At 42.3% G+C, this 18812-nt stretch overlaps 1 protein-coding gene across 4 annotated transcripts in view; it reads left to right on the top strand.

Moving 5' to 3' along the window:
* LIN28B (lin-28 homolog B) overlaps positions 1–11453 on the top strand; it is a 93556-nt gene extending 82103 nt beyond the window's left edge. For all 4 annotated transcript variants that reach the window (XM_015284527.4, XM_015284525.4, XM_015284528.4 and 1 more), the window contains one exon: positions 6361–11453. In XM_015284527.4, coding sequence (XP_015140013.1) covers positions 6361–6730 — 370 coding nt within the window. In that variant the 3' untranslated portion in view covers positions 6731–11453. The remainder of the gene's footprint in view (positions 1–6360) is intronic.
* Positions 11454–18812: the final 7359 nt, after the last annotated feature.

The following is an 18812-nucleotide window of genomic DNA, read 5'->3' as shown; positions in this document are numbered from 1 at the left end:
TTTGTCAGCCTCTTTGTTGGGGGGGCGAGGGGGATGGGAAGCCCACACAACAAAAGACCACAACCTATTGATATGGCTTCTGGATGCGGGGGGAAGATAGATTGATTTAGAGCTAACCACGGAAAACTATTCGATCTGATGAGTTTACAATTGAGCATTTTTGTTTATTTATTTGTAATGAGAGTATGCACTGTCAATATTCTACCCTATGTTATTGGAAGCTTTGCAGAAGGTGGCTTTGTGTCCGTGTGCTGGGGCTAGCTGCCAGATGAAAGGAGGTAACCTTAAAAAAAAAATAATGGGGGGGACCTTGTTTTCCTCATTGAAATTGAGTGGCTTCAATCTAGTACATTACAATGTGTTGTAGGATTAGCTAGAGGAATAGATGAACACTTTTATTTTATTTCATCTTTATTTCTTTCGAAGAATCACCTTGGTATCTAAAGGCTATGGCTTTTAATCTCAAATAGATAGAAAGGCATGGTACATTTTCAGACTGAGTTTTACTGAAGAGTAGCAGCCTGCAGTTAACTTCCCAGCATGTCACCTCTGACTGCCTTTATAGGGTAGCATGTAGGCACAGGATCAAGACAAATCTAGATGTGACCCCACGTACCACATTCTGGATCGATACCATACAATTTTCCAGTATACCTGACAGAAAATAATTACAGTTTTGAGATTCAAATAATTGTTGATCTTTGTTCATAGATTAAAAAATAAGGTTGTTGGTTAAGTTTTTTCTGCCTTAGCATCACTCTTCTTTCTGGACGTACCATAAATGGAGAAGCAAGATGCTCCATTCTCTGCTTTATTTAACAAGATAATTTCGTGTGGCCTTGAATGATTCAAAATACAGTTTTTGAATACTAATGCCTCATTAGACCATTCTCAGAGTTACTTGTATTCCCACTGCTTTCTAAAATAGCCTAAGAGTTGCAACTTGAAGAGCAAAATAGCATAAGAACTGAAAAACCCTTGTTTTTGTTTTTGTGAGGAGAAGTGCTCCAGAAATTACCCTCTGAGCCTGATGTGCATGGATACCCAGGGCATTTTGTGTATGTCACACTGACTGCGTTTATCTTGAATTAAAGTCACAATCAGCAGCTCCCAGGCTGTTCGGGAATCCCTCTCAGCCCCGCAGAGGTGTTTGTGACCCAGCAGTGTCCCTTTGCACTGCCTGTCACCACCAGGTCTGTGGAGTCCTTGGAGAGTAAAACATCTCCATTTTGTCTTGAGATTTGTGTTTCTGTTGCGTCAGTCATAGCTGAAGCTCCCTTCACAGCAAAAGAAGGAGGCTGAAGCAATCTGCAGTGGATGCTGTTGGCATGAAATGTCCTTTCTTCAGGTAATTGTGAAAGCAATGGAAAAAAAAAGACAGTATATCTAGCTTTAAGCATTTCCTTGTAATTATTGCATCTGCTTTAACTGCTTTGCTGGCATTCAGCACATTGTGAAAACATCAAACTTGCATATGCTATTGTGAAACCTAGCTGTTTCTCAAAGCATTTGAACTGCTGGATGAAGCATTGTTTACCAGGGTACTGCTTTTGTTATCTGATAGCATTCCAAAAGGAAAAACAAAAAGGGGAGCTGGTGTTGGGAATATCGTGGTGAATTATTTCAGACACTCTGCACTCTTCCTCCTTTCTTCCCTTTGCTAGCTCCATCAGATTTGAAAACCACCACTCCCAAAAATAGTCACTAGGGCAACCCTAATGCTTTTTCCCCCAACAGATAATAGAGTGAAGCCACACAAATGATCCTCTTCTTGTCATATATATTGGATTATCATCCAAATCATATTATGTGAAGCAGAATGAAGAAGCAAGCGGTTGTGCTTACCCTCCTTATTGCTTAGCTCAGCTGAGCTGTTGTTGTGAGAAATGTGTTTGTTTGATGACTGTGTTGTCATGCTAAAGGTGAGAGGGTTAGAGAATGCTTCCTAACTATGGGGTGGACTACTGGGATGAGGCAAAATAGCTGAAAGCTAGGGGATATTTATTTTATTTTGTGTTTGCATTTGGTTGTGGTTTGGAGTACTTGTCACGAATTTTTGGTCATCAGCTTTTTGGATTTTACGCAGTAGGTTATGTTGGATTCCATAGGCTTTCCGCTTCTTCATCTGTTTCTTCTAATATGTGTAGTACTGTGTAATCACAAATCCATAGTGAAGGAGAATTTAGAAGTGTTTTTAACCGTGTCATGCGTTCTTTCTTTATTTTTTGGAGAATACTGAAATACAGTGCTAGATAAGTTCCTCAAGATATTCTGTCATTAAGATCTTCATCCTTTTTATACCACAAACAAATCCTGTTTCCCCCTTCCTGCCTGCGCTGTACTGAAAGAAGGGTTCCCCTTCAGGATAATTGCCATCTGTTTATTTATACTGTTGCATGATTTTGAGCCTAAAGCTAGCAGTAAATCACAGGAGAGGACATTCCTTTTTTAGCATCTCTTTCTTGCTGTTGCATTTTTGTAAGGGTTATTCCTGCTGTAGTGGCACTTTCTAAGGGCTTTTTGTGGTTTATTTATCTCATGATATAATGAGCACAGGAAGCTTTATGTTGTGTCTAACTTACATTATTTCCATGGTGTTTCTGAAGAAATGTTTACTACAGTTGCACTAATGTAGAATTTTTGAAAACACAATTGAGTGAGAATGTGCTGATTTTGTTAGCAGGAGCCAGATCGCATGTTGTCCTATGTATTTACAGATATAGCATTATGGATACATAAATCTGTGCAAATATCATACATTATCAGTTTTCATTATGTTCTAATGCGGGTTTATGCGGCAGAGACAAGCAAAGAGCTGAAGCATTTTGAACAAAAGGGTTAATACCATACCTTAATGCGCGTGGATGCTGCCACATGGTGTCATTTGTGAGCTCCTGAGATGGCTGGCCATTTCCTTTGGGTGTAAATCCCTTGAGAGGGAAGGCTTCTGAGCGTGGGGTGTGATCTCTTCTCTTGGTAGGAGTGATTGACAAGGAATGAATACGTAGTTAAAAGAAGGGAATGAATACCACCCCCCTGTTTAAGTCCAGGCACACCCAGGCTGGCACATATGTATTCTAATGCGACATTACAGCCAGATGCTTGGGTTGGTTAGTCACAAAAAGCATTCCTGAAAAGGCAAATCATAGTTTAATTACAGTGGCTGCTGACATTGTTTTATTTTACAGTGACATTTCACAAGGGATTTGAATAAAAGCAGAGAATTGCAATATTTTGCAAGTAAGATGTATTGATAAAAATATATGCAAAAGGTGACTGAGGCCTCTTGAGTGGAAACGGGCCCTGACAGCAGGTTCTTGGTCAATTGGTGAGGTGAAATGGTTCACTGAATTGGATAACACAGTGCATACCATAGTGACTGATTAAATTGATTTGTCCATGGCTACCACCTCCTCTGCTACTGAAGCCCTTTAACCTATTTTCAGACTTTTTTTGATGATTCTAAATAAATGTGTTGTTAGAGAAGGAAGCCAACACAATTGCATTTGCAGCTATCAAATTCTGTATTTCATAATTAAGGTAAAATGCACATTTCCCTGCATGCACGCTCACGTGTGATACTGTATTACACAGTACTTAGATTAAAATAAAACAACCTAGGAATTAGTTGACTGCTAGAAGCAAATGCACAAGACATTAATAAACACCATTCTTTAATATAACCTGCATTATAATAATTAGCACATTTGTGAAGTCCTAGGTGTATTTACTTGGGGGAAAGAAAGTAAAATACTTAAGAGGTTTTGTTGTTGCTGTTCTTGTTAGGGGTTTTGTTGTTGCTGTTCTTGTGTTTTTCCAGTTGCAAGTTTTACTGTCTTACCATTTCAACCAGAGGGTGTTTAGTAAACTTGTCAGGGAAATGTAGTTGAATGCCTGTTAAGACTGAATGCTGCTGTTAAGCAAGGCCATTAATTTAAAAATAACTACAATGATTTGGAAAAAAAGCACTCAGGTTAATATTGTTTATTAACTTAAAACTTTTTATACTACAAGGAAAAAGGCCTAATGTTTCTGTCTTGAACCAGGATGTTCATATTTACAATGTTTAGTATTTCCTTGCTAGGGAGATCTTCTCCTTGGTTGAAGGGAAGCTTTATACTTCATCTACTCATGGCTTATTTCTTAGTATATACAGGCAGACTAATGCTGGCATAGCCTTCAAATTCCTCTGAAAGTCACATAATTCTGTGCACTGATGGTGAAGAAGTGGTACCATTTCACCTAGAATTTTCCATTAGTCTCTTAAAATAAAGATAGGGTTAGCATCTTGCTAATAGTGAAAAAGAAATATCAATAGAGAGGCTCTTGGGACTGTTTCCTAGAGTGGTTCTGTGAACTTTAACAGCCATTTTGTAGCCTTTTTATCAATTACATAGGTTTTAACAATAACGTGTTTATGTAGACAGCATGTATTCTATAAGTAAGACACCAGCTATACATACAGCTTTGCACAGGCGAAACTCCTTGGGTTTCTGTAGTCTAAAAGTGATCACTAAATGCAAGCTCAGAACAGTGCTTCAGTACTGTCCAGGAATCTGAACATTTTGATGTGGGCTTGAGCAAAAGCACATTGCACAATTATATGCCTGTAGTTGCTTGTGCAAAGAGTCTCCTTGAATCCTTCATGCTTGTACCAAGCATGAGTATTTGTGCTACTTTTTTTTTGATTGGTTCTTGCAGGTAAAGGAAAGGGGGAAAAAAACCCTTTATTGGGCTAGTTCTCCTCAGCAGAATGCTAGATGATAGTAGATTTAATCCATCTGCATTCAGTGCAAGTATTTGTAATACAAAAAAAGGGAAACGGTAGAAAAATAGTCAAAGTAAGCTCAGTGGTGAACATGACCAGCATAATTTCATCACATAATTATTTTCTCTGTATCAGGTGTCAGATTAATATAACTCAAGGGTTCACATTCCTGGTGCATGTTATAAAGAGGGGAGTATTCAGCAAAGAATTGTTGGACGTTTCTTGATAATAAGATTAATAGAAGTGTTTACATTGGGCCACTTTTAAGACTTGGTGTTGCCCCTGCAGCTTGGAAGAGGTGCTCTGCCGTGTGTCCGCCTCTGGCAGCTGTTCTTTTGAAGATGACACCCCAGGTCACCAGCACTTGCAATGCGGTTTGGGAATTCCAAGAGAAAACAAACAAACCCTGTTTTATGACTCTTGCTAGGGCTCTATTTATTTTGTTTTGAATTTAAACCATAAAAGCCATTACCAACCCTCTGAAACATAAGCATCGTAAAAACTTGGTCCCCACCCTCCCCTTGGTGTGCCTTAACTGAGGCAGGATTTCAGGCGTGATCTTTTATGTGACCAAAGAGTTTTTGGGCACACGGTATCAGAGAAAATGCAGCACATCATGGGAGACACGGCATAGTCTGAGGCAGCTCCTCCTCCCTGCTTAGTTCTCTTCATGGCCACGACCCAGCAACTCGTGAACTGAACCCTTGCACTGAGTGAAGAGCTGGGGTCTGGTAGCTGCCCCCTCTCCCCACCCCGCTCTGAAATGCCTGTCTTGTTGGGCAGATGAAGTACTAGCTCACGGGAATTTAATGCTATAAGTACTTGGGTAAGCAGAGCTGTTTGCTGTAGGAATGCATGAATATTTGGTGCCCTCTAGTGGGGCCAGAGCTGTGGCTGAACCTCAGCATCTCTCCTTTGGGGAGAGCCAGCAAGAAGGGCCGACGTGAGGTTTTCACTTGTTTATTTGATTTTGTATTCAGGATTTTAGTGTATTGGTATTGTATTCATGAAATTCTCAGTGCACAGCAGGGTTTCCTAATGTAGTTGTACAGCTCCAGTGGCTTTTTTGACAGCGGGACCCTTACAGTGTTGCCCTCGTGCTGCAGGGGCTCATCTTAACCACCGAGGGCAATGAGGCATCTAAAGGCTTTCATCGAAGTGTGATTAGGCCCCTGCTTGCACTTGCCAACAGATTTAGCCCCTGTCTGCCAGTAGAAAGGTCCCGCAAGTCAGGATCTACTTAAGGCTGGTCTTTTCTTTCAAGTACCAAGGTTTTTCATAGCAAGATGCTGACTGGTAAGGACAATGGTAATAGAATCAATTTCCCAGTAAGTGTTTGGTTTGTTGTTTTGTTGTTTGTTGGGTTGTTTTGTTTTTTGTTTTTACCAGCATGATGAAGGGGTATGTTCCAGGTGTGTTACTTAAAAAGCAAAACTTAAATATATCTCAGCCTGAGGCAGTGGGATGTCAGTGCAGATGCTCCTCCTGCTTCACCAGCACTCTGAGAAGGTGCACTCTGAGTTTATGATGCATAAAAAATTGTAACAATTTCATGCTGCATTTTATAACCAGCTCTCTCTTTTCATTTCTAGATGCTACAACTGTGGTGGCCTTGATCACCACGCTAAAGAATGTAGTCTACCTCCACAGCCAAAGAAGTGCCATTACTGTCAGAGCATCATGCACATGGTGGCTAACTGCCCCCATAAAACTGTTTCACAACAGCCCACTAGTTCTCAGGGAAGACATGAAGCTGAACCCCAGCCTTCCACTTCTGCTTTCCTGAGAGAAGGGGGAGGAACGTATGGCTATTCATCTCCATCGTATTCTCAGGAGGGAAGGTCAGAGATCTCAGAGCGTTCAGGCAGGTCGCCACAAGAAGCTTCTTCAAGTAAGTTATCTGCATCACCCGAAGAACCAAGCAGAAAGGGGCCTTCTGTTCAGAAAAGGAAAAAAACTTAAAGCATTTTCCGTAACTTTCCATTTTCTTTATCCTCTTGGGATGTCTACCTCATGCAAATACAGGGGAAATAATTTCATTATCAGTAGCTGATGTGGAATTTTAACTACTGTTGAGGAACTGTGATTTTTTTTTTTCTTTAATAGACAAATCACTCCAAACAAAATCCATTTGAGCAGGGTGCGTTGCATTTTACCTTCTGTATGTGTGTGTGAGTGTGCATGTGCGTGTATGTATACGTATCTATGAGTATATTTTTTTTTCATCAGGACACTCTCCAGCTCCCACAGTATGTTATTGTGAAGCAATAGACACAGTACCCATAAATGTTCCTGAACTTCTTCCCAGAATCTGTTTTCAAACATGTTCAAAAAACAAATAAGAAAACCCAAGAAACCTCGCAAAATGAAACAAACTAAATCTGAAAAACCACACTCAGAACTAAGATAAAGACTGTTACTTTCTTGTGAACCAAAGGATATGTTCATATTTTAAAGCTGCCATATGGTACTAAAGATACTAAGACATCCCCCAACAACCAATTTGAGTTACTTTATTTGTCATCTCCACAAAACATCACTTTCCTGCTTCCCACCCCTCCACCCCCATGCCTCAGAAGGGCAATGTCACAACTAAACATGGCTCTCATTGCCACCATCCTTTGTTGGTAAGGAGTTTAAAGCTCCAGAAAAGACAATGAATGTGTAGTTTCTGTGCTGGTTTCTCAAAATGTTTTGTTAAAGTAATATGAGTGTAACTGTAATTTAGATGACTGTTGTGTAGGGGAGACTGTGTAAGTTGTTAAAGAACAGACCTCTTTGAGTGGTATCGGGATACCATTCTGTTGAACCTTTTGTATTCTGTGAACACTTAGGGGACCTTGGTGGCAGTAGTAGCAGCAGCAGCAGCAACTTCTCTTGGTCCCAAGCAGTGCCCTGCAATTTGAAGGGACTTCCCTCTTATTTACTGTTGGGAGAATTGTGTAGGGATTTTTGTTGTTGTTGTCTGTATTGTTTTTAAAGAAAACGAAATGCAAAACTAATAAGATCCTGGGATAAATCGTTTCTTAAGATAAAAGGTAGTTGGGTACTCACAGTTGCTCAGCATGTGTACATTAAAGAAGGACAGGTGCCTGCTGCATACAAGCCTTAATGAAAAGGTACCTGCAAACTTGTCAGAAGCCATGGACATCACCTGCTTCTTGTGATCGGGAGGCTGCTGCTGACCAGCCATGGTCTGGTGTGTGCTGGGACCACACACTTCTGCGTTACAGAGAAGGAAGATTGGTGGTCTCAGAGTGAGACTCCCTGGGCTGCAGCCCTTGCTGGGGGTTAATAGAGTTGGAGCCTGTCAAAACTTCAAGTCACTTTCCATTTGTAACTTCTACATTACCAAGTCATACGTACGATAACATACTTTGACAAATCCCATTGCAGATGTAAGTTAATTAGAGAAACGTATGTAATCCTTAGCATTGGCAATAAATACAGGCTGTTAAAGCTTGAAAGAGTCAGGTAGGTTTAAGCTAAGATAATCAAACTGAAGAAACAGCCCGCATGGGAGGCTGCAGTGAGCCCAAGTCCCAGATGTGGTAACTCGTGCAGCCAGTGGTTACGGCAGGCTCACTGTGTGACCGTTCCCTTCCCAGCTGTCCTGCCCGTTGAGACTTGTACTGTTGCTGCTGCTGCTGCTTCAGTAAACAGGCAGTAAGCAAAAGCCTCAGCAAAGGGCACAATTTCCAGACAATTATTTTGTGTGAATTCCTTGCCAGTGTTTGCGAGAATCTCAATGGTTTGTACTGAAGTTCTCAGTGTGCTAATGCAAAGCTTACCTTTGACGATATTGAATGTGATATATCTATAGAGAACTTCCTTGCCTTACGTGAGGATAGTAAACCTATTTAAATTATGTAGACAAATCAAAGTGGCATTGCTTAACCTTCTAGCCGGTGTAAAAACCCAGGTTAAACAGCAAAGATGCAAAACTTAGGTCACTTTGAACGTTTAAACCAAAGTTCCTTATAGAAATAGGCAATTGTGGATTTGAGAACTGGTCATTCCCTGTTTATATGTAAGAAGTTCAGAGCTGAGATGAGGAAATATTTTCAATGTGCAGATTTTTATTGGTGCTGTTTGAAATCACTGTGTGCACCAAAGTCAGACTGAACTGCAAAGAGCACATACCAAACCCTATCTTATTGTTGAAAGCTTAAGGTTTTATTTTTATATATTAGAATGTTATCACTATTACATAACATACTCAGGACAAAGAACTTTGCTCAGGGAATATACCATGTAATGTTGTTTTTACTTTACAGAATAGTCTACCGACTTACTCAGAACAAACCAAATAGACTTAGCCCTTTTTATCTCTCTATAAGTATTATGTACTGATGTTAGTAACTACCTCTGAGTTGACATAGACCTACATTTCTGATAATCAGATTTCAGCATTTTGTATTATAAGTTCCTGTGAAATGAAAAAGTGGCATTCTGTACTGGTTGCTTATGTGAGCATATGTGTCTTTACATTCACAGGGTCTGAGCTTTCAGAGAAGCTGGGCAGTCACAGCTCCCACTGACATTGAGTTGTGCTGCTTAGTTTTTCTAGCTGGGGAGGGTGGGGGTGGAGGGGGGAGGGGGAAAAAACACAAAAACATCAAGCCCACTTTGTTTACATAGGTGACAATAAAATTATTATTCTGTTTACAGCAAAAGGCTACCTCATATTTACTGCATAAACACACCTTTGTGCTGCTCTGGCCTTAAAGGTGGCTGTTGATCTATGGTACATACTTTTTATCTGTACTGAATATGTAACTGATGTTTCACCACTGCATACGTTATGGCAAATACTTGTTTAAGATGAAGCAACCATTTGAAACGATGAGAAGTTTCCAGACATTTCTTTAGAAGTTTTTATTTTTCTGTCTAAAGGATGATGGGCACTGTTCACAAAAAATAATACATCTCCCAAGCAGACAAAAGTATACATGCCTGAGTTAAACATAGCAGTGCAAGCTATGGCAGGTAACTACTTAGCACTGGGCTGCTGTAGGAAAAAAAAAATAATAAAAAAAATCTAATTATACTCCTTCAATAGGCTGCTCCAAATAAGCAAAAATCACTTCACGGGAAGAGGCACAGACTTGAATTTGGGATTCTTCCTTCAAATCTAAGGATGTAATTAATATTCTACAGCATTGGCTCAGCCTTGATTTCCCCTATTCACCAGCCTGTCCTTGCCAGAATGCCTCACAATAAAACTCATTTCAGTAGAAGGAGTTGAGGTACCAGCTCGGAGAGATGTATATTTCTTCAGACAATACTGGAGATAAGGTTAAACCCAAAATGAAATCTCTCCCTTCCATATCCCTCACTCCAAAGCACTCAATTTGACTTAACCATAAGGGACATTGTGAGATACTTTATATTCTCCCCCGAGGACAGTTAATGGAATCTATTTACAAACTACAGAAATTAAGCCATGGAGAACATTTGGAGGAAGAGCCAAATAACTTTTTGCTGTAGCTGATGGTAAGTCTGGCGTTACAGTACCATCTGAAGTATTTTGCTTTTAGCTAGCTCTCAGGGAGTGCCAAAGAACACATCTGACTCCTACTTTTTCCCTTTGTAGGCCACCTTTTTCAGCCCAGCTTTATTCTGCACCAGTGTTATCCTGGAGTTCCTGCTTAGTCATACATAGTTTTGTGAATAGAGCCCCATAAAAAGTGTTTATAGATCTTGTAACATTCTTTGTAAGAAGAATTATAAAAGAACATGGGAAATCTCATTGAGTCTTAAATTTAATTTAATTAATTTATCTGTAAGAAATGTTTATCATAAAAATATATATGTATTCCCCTGTGCTAGATATAAAAGTAATTGGGAAGATGTGTACGTGTGCAGGTGCACTGATTTTAATTTTCTAGAAGTCTTAATGAGATTTGAGTATTGTTTTAGAAACAAGCAGAGCCTCGTTAAATGCGTCAATCTGATTTTGCTTAGGTTATCAACAGCCTCTTCTTTAGGATACGTTGGTTGTGTGTGTTACCCCGTTACAACCGTCGACTAATAGCAAGAGGTTAATTTATGAACACACCCGTCTTTCTAATGCTAAAACAGAGCTGTAAATTAACAGCTTTGGTAGTGTTTTTATAAGAATGTTGAAAAGTACCAAGGTATTTGCTACCATTGTCATTGAACCAAACGGAAGAGCAACCAGCTTTACAAAGGATAATGGTTTTGACTACCTCTTGGATTACTAAGTTAAGCAACAACTGGCTGACAACCATCACCAGACTGGCTTAAACTAGTATGTGTTGCTTGTGGTAATAATAACAATAACCATACTAGAGACCAAAGTGAACACTGATTTCTATATGTCTTTAATACTGTGTCTTATCTAGTGTTTTTAAATTATCTTCTGTAGTATAGATTACCTCATTGTCCATTTTGACTTGTATGTTGTTTACAAGGTGAAATAAAGGAAGAAAATCACTTGAATTCTGTGTTGTAAGAAAAAGACAGCGAGTTGACGTTTTGAAGATCATTTCACCTGTTTACTGTCTTGAGGGACTAAAGCACTGATTGCCTTTCTACATATCATGTATTTTATATCCTCATTTCATGCCTAATGTCTTTTTTTTTTTCCTGTCAGTCATGGATATTGTGAGGTTTAAAAGAATTACTTGATTAAAAATAAAACATATAACATTGGCATTTATGCAAGGCTTTTGAGATGTTCTTTATTTGCGCGATTAAAAAAAAAACCACTGCTGTCAGTGTTCACTTAATTTTAGGATATTATCCTGCAGAAAGATAATTTGTTCTATGTGTTGTTTGGGGGGGGGGGGGGTTGTGGAGGGGTGGTGGAATGGTGAAATAAATTATTATTGCATACCTGGCTCACACTAGCAGCGCTGCAGAAATTGCACCCCAAACCACATTCAGCTATTGAAATTAAACTGCAAGATTATGGCTTTGGGTTCTCTGTTAGAATGCAGTGGTCATTAAAGCTATCGGACATCTGGGTTGTTCTCGAGGATGAAAAGCTTTCAGTACTTAAGCCTTATGCTGTTTTTATTACTTCTTTCGTCATCTGCAAGCTCACGTATATCTATTGTATGCTAATTTGAACTAATTTTAGGTGTTGTTTTTCAGAAATGAAAGCGCTGTCATCTGCCATTACTTGGAAATGTCACCTCAAAATTACACAAAGTAGCTCAGCAAATTCTATAGCAGAAGCTCATCATTTTGTATTAAAAAATGGGAGGACTTGAATACATTAGCTGCATAGCTGTTGTGCAGCAGTACAAGTCTCTACCAAGATAGCTGATTGGCAGCAAAATGGTACAATCTCTGAAATACAAAGCAGAAAAGCTTTTTTTCCCCTGTTTGTACAAACATATGGTAATCCTTGATGCTGATTTACTCCTTCTAGCATCATCTACTCTCCCAGTTGCATAATTATTTTTTTCTACCTCTGGATGAGTGAGCTGTGAACACGTGAGCTATGAACGTATTCCCCCCTCAACTTGTAGCCTGATAGCTTCATCTTGACTGGAGCAGTACATAAAGATGGATTATCACACGTACCTCAATCCAGCGCTGTAAGCCAAGCCCACCTTCCTCTGCCCTGCAGAGAAGTGGTAACCACCTGTGGCATTAGCATCATTTTTACTTCTTGCCAAGGAGAAGAAATGCTTGGGTTGAAGCTTCCTGAATAGTCAAGAGAGTAACACCAAACTCACAGGTGCAGCTTTTTCACTTGCTTACCTGTTGTGTAGGTTCCAGGACATTTGCTTCTGAGACATTGCCAGGCTTCCTGTAACCCTCAGTCCTGAAACAAATCAGCCTTTTTTGAAAGAATTGTGTTTTTCCAGTGAGGTGTTGGATCCAGGAGCTGTGGGCAAGTCAGTCATTTCAAAAACATCCTTAATTCGTGAAAGGCACCACATCCTTCTCCCTCTCTGCACGAGTCTTCTCTTCCCCAGTAATAAAAATATCCCAAATGCAAATAATTCAGGTGCAAAGCATTCTTCACATGCTTAAATCTCTCCTGTGTGCTTACACAGGAAGAAATTTCTGTGGTGGGGGCAAGGGAGTTCTTTCCCTGGATGTCCTCCTCCTGTGTATTGGTATAATTTAGGTGATGCCTTGTAATGAAGTTAGATCATAGAATGGCTTGGTTTGGAAGGGACCTCGAGGATCATCATGTTCCAACCACCCTGCTGCAGGCAGGGCCACCAACCTCTGTATCTAATACTAGACCAGGCTGCCCAGAGCCCCATCCAGCCTGGCCTTGAACACCTCCAGGGATGGGGCATCCATAACCTCTCTATCTCTAGATACCTCTTTAGATAAAGGCTTTACCTCCTCCTTTTCTGCATAGGGCTCAGCTGTGCCTGGTGGCATCTGCTGCCACAGTGCTGTTGACCCCAAGTCAACTCCTGCAGGTCATCCAGCTCTCACCATGTCCTGCAAGCGTTGCCCACTGCACAACTGCTCAGTAGCTGCCATCGAACCCCACACACATTTTCAGGTTGCTGAAGCTCAGTTAACATGCAGCTGGTCAATTTTTGCATCCTGGCTGTTGAGTATTTCACCCCAGGCGCTATTTGCTGTGCAGCACTTAGCCTAGATATGCTGGGCTGAAGCAACCAAACAATTCATAAACCTATGACAGTGAACTGGTGGCATGACTCCCATCTTACCAGCCAAAAAAAGGTGGGTGAGGTGAAAAAATAACAAATACTGACCTTCACATCCAGCTTCAGATGCTTATAACTTCTTTTCTTTTATTACTCTCCTCTTCTGGAGCCCTTCAGCTTTGATGCTCTGCCCAGCTCCGGCTTTAAGAACAGTCTCCTTCCCTTAGCCACAGCATGGCTCAAAGGCTTTCCTTTTCTGCATACGTGTATTCCATCCAACCATTTCCTATCCACATCACGCCTTCCTTGGAGCACACCCCGCAGCTGCTCCCAGGAACACTTCACATGGCCAGCTTTTATTTTGCGCCTTTGGTGTAAGTGTTGGTTCCATGCCATGAGTGCACACACTGCCTCAATGATGGGCGTGTCCCCTCTGTGCTGTATTTGCACAATATTAACTACAGTGGCTCCCAGCCCTGGGACCACCATAGCCCAGGCTTCCCCCTGCAGAGCTCTGCACTTACTGCCTACAAGGACATGAGAGTGCCCATTAGCTGAGCTCAGTCCAAACTAACCCACCCTGGCACAAAGAACAGACCCCATTATCTCCTGCATGAAGCTCTGCCGTAAGAGCCTCCCTCTCCTTCGAGTGTAGCCAACCAGCATCTCCTCCTGACCTCTCTTAGTTTTATCCACAAGCCCCCAAAATTCCTCAAATCAGAGGTAGCAATGGTGCTTTCCAATGATTAGGACCTATTTCCAACTGCATCCACAGCTGGAATAAGCTGTGCTTCCTCTTGTTGCTAGCAGTTCACTAATAGCAGCCTACCTGTCTCCTTCACCCCTCTTAGCTACACTCAAGACACCTCTGAAAATAAAATGGTATGGTTTGTATACCGCGAGCCAGTCAGTATAGACTTGCTTAAAGAGAGCTGCTCACTGTCATCTCTGGTACTTCATTTAGCTCCTAAATCCAACTCACAGAAGAAAGCCTGCCCACCTCTTTTTACATTGACAACAGCTAGACAGGGGGACACAGTGGGCACAGGGGAGTGAATGGAAGAAAACACATTGATCAGCACAGACACTGAGCAACACAAGGTGCAGTTACCAGAAAACCCTGTCACTCCAGTGAGCCACGTGAGAACATACCATGCTTGCTCAGAAGAAAACCAAACGCTCCCCCCCATTTCCTGGGAGGCCACCGCCACAGAGCACAGGCTAGAAAGAATTGGGGCAGGGCAGAAGAGGAAGGGCCGGTGGGAGAATGAAGGAGGAGGGCAGGAGCCTCCGTCAGCTGGCTTCATGTGGCTGCAGAGGTGCAGGCAGCTCTCGAGGGCTGTGGGGCTCTGGGGGTCACTGGGGTCCCCACTGCCTGCACCTTGCATCATCCAGCACCTCCGGGCCTATCCAGATGTGTCCAGCACTCTGATCTGAGCCTGGTTTAGCCCCTATCAAGTCAATACAGAAAGGATTTGGGTCACTGTGAGCTTTTGTCAGAAGGGTTGCCTGAATTAGTTCCTCTGTTTGAGATGAAAGGACAAAAGAGGTTCATCTTTGTTCTCCCGCTGTCACGGCCCCATCCCATCCCTGTCTCTATTCTCCAGTTCTCAGCAAGGCCCCAGCACCAGGTCACGGGTCAGAGCAATCAGCAAACTGCTTCCCTAGAGAAACCTGAAACAGCTCCAGCGCTTCCAGAAAGGTAACAGAGTCAGTTGGTGCCACTGAAGTTAACTGACAGCAGACCTCAGAAAAAACACCTCCCATACACACAGATAGACACCGACTAACCAAAAGAAAATGCCATCTGTGAATCTGGGGGCACGTAGGGGTTATACGTTGTCCTTCAGTTCTAAGACCTGTGCCCGAGTTCACTGGTGAGCATTCAGCTCCTGGAGATGTTACCATACAGCACAGATGAGCCCATAGGTCAAAGGCATGATTTTGAACATAACTGAAGCACTCAGACTGGGTGATTATATATACAGTCATGTATTATATAGCAGCTTACTCAGGTCTTTCTTTTCCCCCCTTCATAAAAACAGGTTAAATAGGCAAATCACTGACACAGTTGTTGCTCAGATGGAGCAGGCTACAGACCTAACATGAGCCATCTGCCTGAAAGAGATTCTCTTGACTCACAGTTCAAGGAGAAAATGTCAAACCATCAGCCCCTGGCACACACTTATCTCAGCCAGCATTCCCTGAATCTGTGGTAGACTTATTCTACACAAATCATCTTCCCACCCAGTGCAGAAGTGCCTGTTTCAGAGGTGAACTTCCCCACAGCAACCAGCAGGATCCGCTGAGCTGAGCAAGGGATGTCCACATGCACTGCACAGCCCATCCAACAGCAATCTAACCGCACGGTTGCTGCTACACATATAGCATCACATAACACAGGTCAGCAGCCAACACGGGCACGTGCTGCTTACACAGGGAATTCACCCTAGGAATTAGGAGCTGGCATTGCACACTGCAACATCTCAGCCGCTATTCTTGTTGCTGTCCCAAACAAGCCCAGATGCCCCATGGCACAGACCTACGCCAAGAAGAGGACGTAGCAACTCTCCCAGCTACCCGGATGGCACTGCATATCTCTGTGCCAAAGCACAGACGCGGCCACTGCTCAGAGCCACATTCCCACAGCTTGTGATATTCACAGCCGCCATCCACACAGAGTAACGTCTTGGCGGTCACTCCCACCACACCAATACCTACACACCAATCAGCTATACACCACTGTACTACCTTTTTCTTCTTTCTACCATGTCTCAGCCATACCTACGGATGGAAAGCAGCAATTAATAAAAGAGGGGGGGGAAAAATGGCATTTCCCCCCCATATTTTCCTAATATAAGTCCCATATATTTTTGCATTGCTCTTTCAGATAGCTTCTCTCTTGAAACACAGCAGAGAGGTCTTCTGTACCTCTGCAGAAGCTCAGGACAGGGCTCATGTCCAGCAGCAGAGATGCCTTGAAGAGGTGAGCCTCGTGCAGCCATCACACTGGTGATTCTTCCTCCAAGAGGGTACCCACAGCACCCGCTCTGTTCAGCTCGAGTGGGAGAACACGGGGTGCCCTCAGGAAGTACAGGCGGTGTGAAGATAGAGGAGTGGCACCACCCTGCATATCTCACCCACCTGTCCCCGAGGGCAGGGCTCATCTGCTGCCAATGCCTACGGTCCTTTTTCTTTCCATAGCACAAGCCACAGTTGGGCTTAAATATTAGTGTGTTAATATAGACGGTATTGGCTCAACAGAGCTGGTGAAGAAAACAGAAGGAATATAATGGAGTAATTAAGGGGGATGGTTTTCAAACCTGATGTTTAGTTTAGAGCTGGAGAGTGCCAGATGACAGCGGAAATTATCCAGAAACATTTCCCTCTTTGGAAGAGAGAAATCGTTTTCCCCCTCACTTCAAAAGCCCCTCATAGATTTCCTGTACTGTTTACGTCACCGTCTTCTTCAGCTCTGCTCTGCTGGGGATTTCCATTACTTTTGCAGTCAGCACTTTTCAGTACTTCTAATGCACTGAGCACTGTGATGAATGCGATGAGGGAGGAGAGCGGTGCTCAGACCTCCTGTTCCGAGACATGCAGAGTGCAGCCATCATTCCTGCCAGGACGTGATGCAGCTGCTGACTGCACCACTGATTTCCCTGCATCTTTCTTCAGTGCACTCAATTGCGTCTAACTCAGAGACAGAGGAAGCATCTCTCAGAGGAGAATGGGAAACACAAGGAGAGATGACAGATGTAAGCAGCGCTGTACCTGTGGTACACCCGTAGCCATGTGCATCTTTAATGGGAACAGCCATACAGTGAAGGTGCTGCAGGGATAAGAACAGATCTACCCATTATTGATGTGATTCCGTTTTTGTAGTTCCTCCCTTTCCCAACAAGGCTTACAGTCATAATTACACCCCAGTTACTCACCCCAGCTGAGAGAAGCATTCCCCCAGCACCGCCCCAGGAACCACCAGACATGTTCCATGTCCACCTGCCTCATCACCATACATCAAGTCTACACAAACTTATACAACTTCTCTCAATTAACTTCTTCAATTAACTGTTTTGGTTTGTTTGGTTGGTTTTTTTTGGCTTCCCCCATAACACTGACAGCAATGTGCAAAAATTGGGTAGCTTTTATCCTCAGCAGAGACTGCTGTTCATCTGTATTCCCATCTTTGAACACAAAAAATAAACCAATTTAAGCTTAATACAATGTAAGAAACATACATACAAGCTGTAATCAGCTCCTGTTGAACAATTCAGAAGACCGTAAGAAAATACAACTGAAAAACCAACCACATATTCATGAGTCCTCCAGGACATGACCCAAGTATGTCTGTCCTGTGAGGAAAAAAAAGGAAAAAAGAAAACCAACCATGCCAAAAAAGCAGGGCTCTCAGTCTGCTGCAGGCAAATGTTGATTGCAATTAAAGGATGCCTGAGACAAACAGCTGCATCGTTGCAGGGAATAAATTCTTAGCAAACAGGCGTTTGAGTAATGTGATTTTTCCCTCTGACATTCAGGGAAAGATATGTGTTATTTCTCCCATATTCCGTAGGGCACTGTACAACATATTATGTGCATAGAAAAAAAAAGAGAGAAAAGAAAAAGAGAAGCTTTATGTTCAATGTGCTCTAAGTCAAAAGGAGTAGTAACGCCTTATACAGCTATTCCTCCAACATAACATAACGCTAGCTGATGTCAGCCTGAGTTTTTCAGGGACTCCGATCAGAGCTGCTGTTGCTAAGTATACATCCTAGGGATGGATATATCAAAACCATAGCAAGTGAGCAAGATACAGTTTCCTTTGATAACTGTCCCTACTACCAGATTTGCTTTAAAGAAGGAAAGAAAGAGGGAAGGGAGCAGGACAGAGACAGCTCACCAGACACCCCATCTGTTCATGTATGAGCTTCAGTTCTTTGTAGGGCTCCCAGAAGAGCAACTCAGTTTTCCAATTCTCACAGCCAAGCTTTTAATTTTAGACAAAATTTTTGCATTACAATTCCTCCTCCCGACACTTGCAAAAGCAAAACACCAACACAGTAGTAAACCTGGCTAAGTACCTAAGAAGGACAGGATTATGTGGCTACATAAGCTACACAGACCACGGGCACTGCACTCAGGCACACCTACCTCCTGCAGGCAAGACCAACATTGGCATGCTGCACACAAACACAACTTCAGAGGATTTCCCAAGTGCAGAAGGAAGCCACAGAAGATAACTCCAAGGCAGCACATCTACACAGTGACTTGCTCTTACAGGCTCTGTTCAACCCTCTCTCCTCACACCCAATCAAACAAGTAAACTACCTCCACTTGAGCTTGCTCCTGCTGCTGGCCTAATGCTGATATAGAAAACCTGCTCTCCTAGCCCAGCTCTCATCTCGCTTCCAGCTGTGCTTTCTCCTCAGGAC

Source organism: Gallus gallus, chromosome 3 (genome assembly GCF_016699485.2).
Source record: "Gallus gallus isolate bGalGal1 chromosome 3, bGalGal1.mat.broiler.GRCg7b, whole genome shotgun sequence".
In the NCBI taxonomy this organism is placed as follows: domain Eukaryota; kingdom Metazoa; phylum Chordata; class Aves; order Galliformes; family Phasianidae; genus Gallus; species Gallus gallus.
The sequence above is the reverse complement of the archived record's forward strand: the minus strand, read 5'-3'. Positions and strand labels throughout refer to the sequence as shown.